Raw genomic sequence first — 6,169 nt, 5'->3', positions numbered from 1 at the left:
GGGGGGGGGGGGGGCGTCCACCCTGCGGGGCCTCAAAACTCAAGCAGGTACATGATCCAATCATGGCTGAGTTGAAGAGACACTTCCGAAGGGGGCCTAAGGTGTCTAGAGGCTTCCATGGAGGGCACATGCTAGGTTGGAGGGATGAGTCTCCCTGAGGAGGCAGGATGAGACCCCCAATTCTAGGAACAGGCAGGGGACAGTTAGCAGGAGCAGACAGGAGCAGGGCCCTCCCGCAGGTGGCACAGCACTGGGGATGAGCAGGAGATGGAAGACTGAGCCGTCTACTCTCTTTGGAAAGGTCAGCTGAGTGCAGCCCCAACCACCAGGCTGCCTGGCAGCATAAGACCCAGATCAAGGCCCAGCTCATCACTCTAGCGTGAGGGTCTCGCCCCCGCCTCCGGGCTCCTCTAACACTGCCAGTTACCACAATGCACGTGACAAGTAAGTCCAGAGATACGTTCATGGACAAAGCCTCTGAACTAAGCCATCCCAGCCGGCTCAGGCCAAGGCACTGCAGGAGACTGTGGACGAGCTCTCCGGAACAGTGTTGTCATTGGCTGAGGAATGATGTTATCGTCACATCAGCCAACCCGGACACGCACACACGTACTGAGCAGGAGGCCCCACTTAGGCACTCCACAGGCACCAGCTCACTGACACAGCTCTGCCCCATGTTACAGATGTGGAGACCATGGCACAGAGCCTGACACTGCATGGCCAGAAAGAGGCAGAGCAAGGATGTCCACCCCAGGTATGCTGGACCCCAAACTCAGACTTGTACTCACCACTCCCTGCTACGTGCCTCCCTTGAGGCTGCATCAGAATGAGGGAAGGTGGGGTCTGGACACCGAGGGGGCCCTCCAGGCCAGCAGCGAGGGTTGAGGGGCAGCCTGGATGGGCAGCCCAGAAGGGCAGGAACCTGGGTCTGGCACCTGCCCCACCAGCTACACCCACCTTCTCACCCACACCTGCCAGGCTGGCGTGGACACCCACTCACCAGCCCCTTGGGCCCAAAGATACGAGACCGTATCAGTGAGGTGCCAAATGGCATCCGGCCGATGGTGGCCCCCGAGGGGGCTCAAAGGGATTTCCTCACATCTGTGAGCCTGTTTCGCTGCCTTCTCCAACCCTCACAAGGGCGCGTGGCAGGGACTCTTGTTGGCCGTGCTTCTCCTCCCTGCCCGCTATGTGGTGGTACCTTGGCATCTTGAATATTTTGACCTGCAGGAATCTGAGACACAGCAGGGGCTGCAAGGACTCCCCGACCTTCTCCCCTGAATCAGGTCGTAAGGCCCTCAGGTAAGAAGATGTGCCTTCCCTCTACCTGGAGGAAAGGAGGATCCTTATGTCCAAGATGGGGGAACACTGAGCAACCCCAACTACATCTCCCCTCATCTACTACCCTTGGCTCATATCCTTCCATCTATCACATTCTCCCACAACTATTCTACTCCCCATCAAACCTAGCAGAAGGTGCGACCGTTTCTTCAGGCTTCCATTTCCTTATGAAGGCTCCTGTGTCACATAAAATGTACATTAAATATTTATTTAATATCTGAATGCTCTTCTGTTAACCTGTCTTTCATCACAGAGCCCCAGCCAAGAACCCAGAAGGACACAAGGAAAAAGCTATTTTTCCTCCCCTACAACTGATTCACAGGTTACGGATCACCCTGGCGCTTGGGGTCAGGGGCGAGTTGGCTTGTTTGTCATCCTGTTCCTGACACCACGATGCCTGGCACATGCTGGCACACAGCAGGCACTCAAGACACAGTTATTTAACTCGGATTTGATGATCAGGCACCCCAGATGGAAGAAATCAATGTTGGCTGCATAGCTTTTTTCTTTCTGCTCTTTCTTAAATACATACAATGTTAAAATAAAAATCACATTGAATGATGGTGAAATAATAAAAATGTTTATGAGGGACTTCCCTGGTGGCGCAGTGGTTAGGAATCCACCTGCCAATGCAGGGGACACGGGTTTGAGCCCTGGTCCAGGAAGATCCCACATGCCGCAGAGCAACTAAGCCCATGCGCCACAACTACTGAGCCTGCGCTCTAGAGCTCGTGAGCCACAACTACTGAAGCCCACGTGCCTAGAGCCTGTGCTCTGCAACAAGAGAAGCCACCACAATGAGAAGCCCGCGCACCACAATGAAGAGTAGTCCCTGCTCGCCGCAACTAGAGAAAGCCTGTGCGCAGCAACGAAGACCCAATGCAGCCAAAAATAAATAAATTTATAAAAAGAAAAGTTTGTGACTGGTTAGAGATTGGTTTCTTTTTCTGAAGTTAAAAAGGAAAGGAAGCAAATGTCTCTTTTACAACAAGGAAAACTGCATTGCCATCCTCTTGCATGAGGCTCTAGAAGGATTTCTGTTTTTGCTCTGTCATTGGGTAGGGTTACTAGAAGAAGGCTTTAAAGACAGAACAAAATAATCTGACATAGCCCCTCAACTAGGAAAGAAGGTCAGGAAGCCAAGGGTGTGACTCACACCTCTCATGACAATACCCTGTGACCACCACACCAGGGATCCTAGAGGCGGTCTTGCCCTTCCTGCCCCGGGGTGACAACTCTGAGCAGGGATGAGGGTTAGTTACCATTTAGACTTTCATCGGCGGCTTCTGAGGGAGACTCATCCTGAGGCCCAGTCTCACTCCTTCTTGGGGAGGACGAGAGCTTGCCATCTCCCACTGTCGAGGGCACGGACTTTGGAAAGGCGCTGGGGATGGAAAGTGACGCCGTGTGGGAGGCTGTGTCCTCTGAAATGGGAATCTGTGGGGAGCGAGTTCTCGAGCCAGCACTGCGAAGGGTCCCACCTGCTGACCGTGAGGTTGGCAGACGTGATGTCGGAAATGTCTTTGAGCTGGAAAGATCCTTCCTGGGCAGCGAAAGGACTCTCAGTTGATTTGGGATCTGATCCTACTTTGGTGGAACCAAAAGAAGGGAAATTACCAAACATACGCTACATAAGTCCTTATCATCGGACATCATGGCTGGTGGAGAGCATGAGTCCTTGGTGATCAAATCATTATCCCTCTCTGCCCCTTTCTCTCCCTTCCCCTCATCTCTGGAAGTCAAGGTACAACATTTAGACAAGATAATACTGGGATTAGACATACTCCACAAATAATCAGAAAAATTCACTTTGCTTTCAAATACATATTGTTAATTACACATTTTCTAAACTAAGGCCCCTGAGAACATGGATCTTCAACAGAGTCAAAATCAATATGCAGATTTTCCCCCTTAAAATGCAGCCTTCCCATCACTTCAAACCTTCATAACTAGGATGGCTGTAACCAAAAAAAATAAATAAATAACAAAAAATAACCAAAATAACCAAAATAACAAAAAATAACCAAAATAACCAAAAAAAATAAATAAATAACAAAAAATAACAAGTGTTGGTGAGGATGTGGAGAAATTGGAACCCTCATACACTGCTGGTGGGAATGTAAAACGGTGCAGTCACTGTGGGAAACAGTTTCTCTGTTCCTGTAAGTTACACACAGAATTACTGAATCTCTGTTCTCTGTAAGTTACACACAGAATTACTACAAGACCCAAGAGTTCGACTCCTAGGTATAAACCCAAAGAATTGAAAACAGGGACTCAAACAGATACTTGTACACTATTCACAATCGCCAAAAGGCGGAAACAACCCAAATGTCCATCAATGGACAAATGGATAAATAAAGTGTGGTCCATCCACACAATGGAATATTACTCAGCCACAGAAACGAATGAAGTACTGACACATGCTACAATGTGAGTGAACCTCGTAAACATCATGCTAAGGGAAAGAAACCAGACACAAAAGGCCACAGGTTGTATGATTCCATTACACGAGATGTCTAGAACAGGCAAACCCACGGTGACACAAAGCAGATTAGTGGTTGTTAGGGTGTGGGGGAGGGGGAAACAGGGAGGGATTACTGGGTAAGGGTCTCCTTTTGGCATGATGAAAACGTTTTGGAACTAGACAGAGGTGGTGGTTACACAACATCGTGAATGCACTAAATGCCACTGAACTGTTCACTGGCATTGAACAGTTGGAAAATGGAAATGCAGCCTTCCCAATTTAGTGATTCCCGTGTGGTACAACCAACAAATAGGCATGGATCACCAATGGCAGTGATCACAGCTGGTGTTGGATCAGTCATACAAAGTGCTGTCCTGGGGTGTATACAGTTACGAGGCTCCACATAGTGCAAAACTGCCTGACGTGTCCCAAATCCTGTCCCTTACAGAGCAGACCAGCAATGGGTACCCGTGATTGGCTGAAATCCAACCTCTCCTCATCAAACACTTTCTGAAGTGTTTACAGGTGATGGCTCTCTTCAAAAGTCTCTAGTGCTATGACAGAAATGTACAAATGCAAAGTACATACAAGTACAAAATAAATACATTCAAACCTTACCGAGACTAGTTTTGTTTGTTCTTTCTCACTGATTTTGGTGCCGGTGAAACCCTGATTTGTGGATGCTTCTTTTTCGCTAGAAGATTCCATCAAGCTTCCCAGCAACTCTTTCATTTCCTCTTCATCACTGTCTGGAGAATCCAGTCTCCTAGGAGGTTTTTTCTCTTTGGGTGTTTGAAGATCCCTCTCTTTCCCAACATGTGCTTCAAGGGATATCTTTTCCACAGGTGCTTCTCTCTTCTTTAGAAACCTACTGACCTTCCCACTCGGCATCTCACTCTCAGGGACAAGGAGGTTTTGTTTCTGGGAGGTTTTGTCTGTGTTCTGTGAAGAAAGGTCAACCGTCCTTCTAGGGGGATTTTCATCTGCTCTGCTAGGAAGCCAGTCCTCAGAAGTCTTCAGGTCAGATTCCACATCAGACAAATCCATCTGCACCTTCCGGTTCCTGATCTTGGTTTCTATCTGGGCCAGCTTTGTGAGCGCAGCGTTGGCTCTGACCTTCGAGGCAGTGGTCAAAGCTCTACCTGAAGAGAGCCAGGGCCCACTCCCCAGGAAAGCATTCTCTTTCGGGAATAAGTGTTTTCCATCCATAGTCTGGTTTCTTTTTAGAAATCTGCTTGGACCGGGTGCTATTTTGGTAAGACTTCTACTGATTTCCAAGTTCTGGATTTCTTCCATCTTTGAATCTTCTAAGGAAATATCACTGAAGTCGCCAAAGATATCACGCACAGTACGGCTGGTTTTTCTTATTGAAGCCATTCTAGGGAGTAAAGAAAGAAAACTTACAGTAAGAATACCTGATGTTCAGACTGCACATTCAAATCTCTCAACGCCTCCCACCACCTGGGAGAGGCCACATCCCCCTTTGCCATCTGGCCAGAGCCTCCCCTTCAAGCCCGATGATGACAAAGAAAATAATAAGACACCTGGTGCGTTATCATTGAACTATGCCGTTCAAGACCAGGTCTTAAGTGAGACACGTTACATATTAAAGACGAGAGCCAGTGCTTCTCAGGACCAGCAGTATGCCTGGCACACCGCTCAGAGCTACAGTATCTCATTTAATCCTCACTCGACACTGAGAGTTGGTCGTTGTCATGCCTCTTTCATAGAGAAGAGGAAGGAAATGAACGCCTCCACAGGTTAGGTCACCTGGCCAGCAAGTAACAGAGCCAAATTCAAAGCTCAGGCCAATTCCAAAGGTCCCACTCACCCCTACAGTGCTTCACTGCCTCTCCAGTTACCCCACCTCTACTCCGAGTGAGTCCTATTACCCAGCTGCACCCCAAGTCTGGTTTCCTCCTTTACCCAAGTGTCCTCAGTTCTCTCAAACAGAGCTGTTGAAACACAATCTGTATATTTAATGAGCTCCCCAGAAATCTTATTTTACTTACAGTGTGAGAACTACTGCCCTGGGAGCAGGGATGGGGGCTATGGACAGACACAGACCCCACCACCAAAGGTCGGCCATGTGTTGTATATGTGTGCTGGTGTAGTTTTCTGGGGAAAAGGGCCAGCGTTTTCATCATATTCTCAGAGTTCCCATGTGCCCCTGAAGGAATATGAACAATTCACTCCAAGATTTACCAAGGTTTCAAAAGATTTTAAATACTTAAAAAAATGGAAAAATATGGCATGGGTATATGTTTGCTGCAGGCCCTTTAGTGAGGAACCTGGCAACAGCAATGAAAATGTGAAATGCACACACCCTGTGACACCACAATTCCACGTCTGGGAATTTCC

General features: G+C 48.4%; 1 protein-coding gene across 1 annotated transcript in view; it reads right to left on the bottom strand.

Annotated features, from left to right (window-relative positions):
• CUNH19orf44 (chromosome unknown C19orf44 homolog) overlaps positions 1-5,185 on the bottom strand; it is a 17,867-nt gene extending 12,682 nt beyond the window's left edge. Inside the window, exons 1-2 of the mRNA XM_007460991.1 lie at positions 4,427-5,185; positions 2,604-2,925 (exon numbers count right to left, since the gene is read on the bottom strand). Coding sequence (XP_007461053.1) covers positions 2,604-2,925; positions 4,427-5,185 — 1,081 coding nt within the window. The remainder of the gene's footprint in view (positions 1-2,603; positions 2,926-4,426) is intronic.
• Positions 5,186-6,169: the final 984 nt, after the last annotated feature.

This window comes from Lipotes vexillifer, unplaced genomic scaffold, assembly GCF_000442215.2.
Source record: "Lipotes vexillifer unplaced genomic scaffold, Lipotes_vexillifer_v1.1 scaffold469, whole genome shotgun sequence".
NCBI classification, from domain to species: domain Eukaryota; kingdom Metazoa; phylum Chordata; class Mammalia; order Artiodactyla; family Lipotidae; genus Lipotes; species Lipotes vexillifer.
This window is presented reverse-complemented; position numbering and strand designations above follow the sequence as displayed.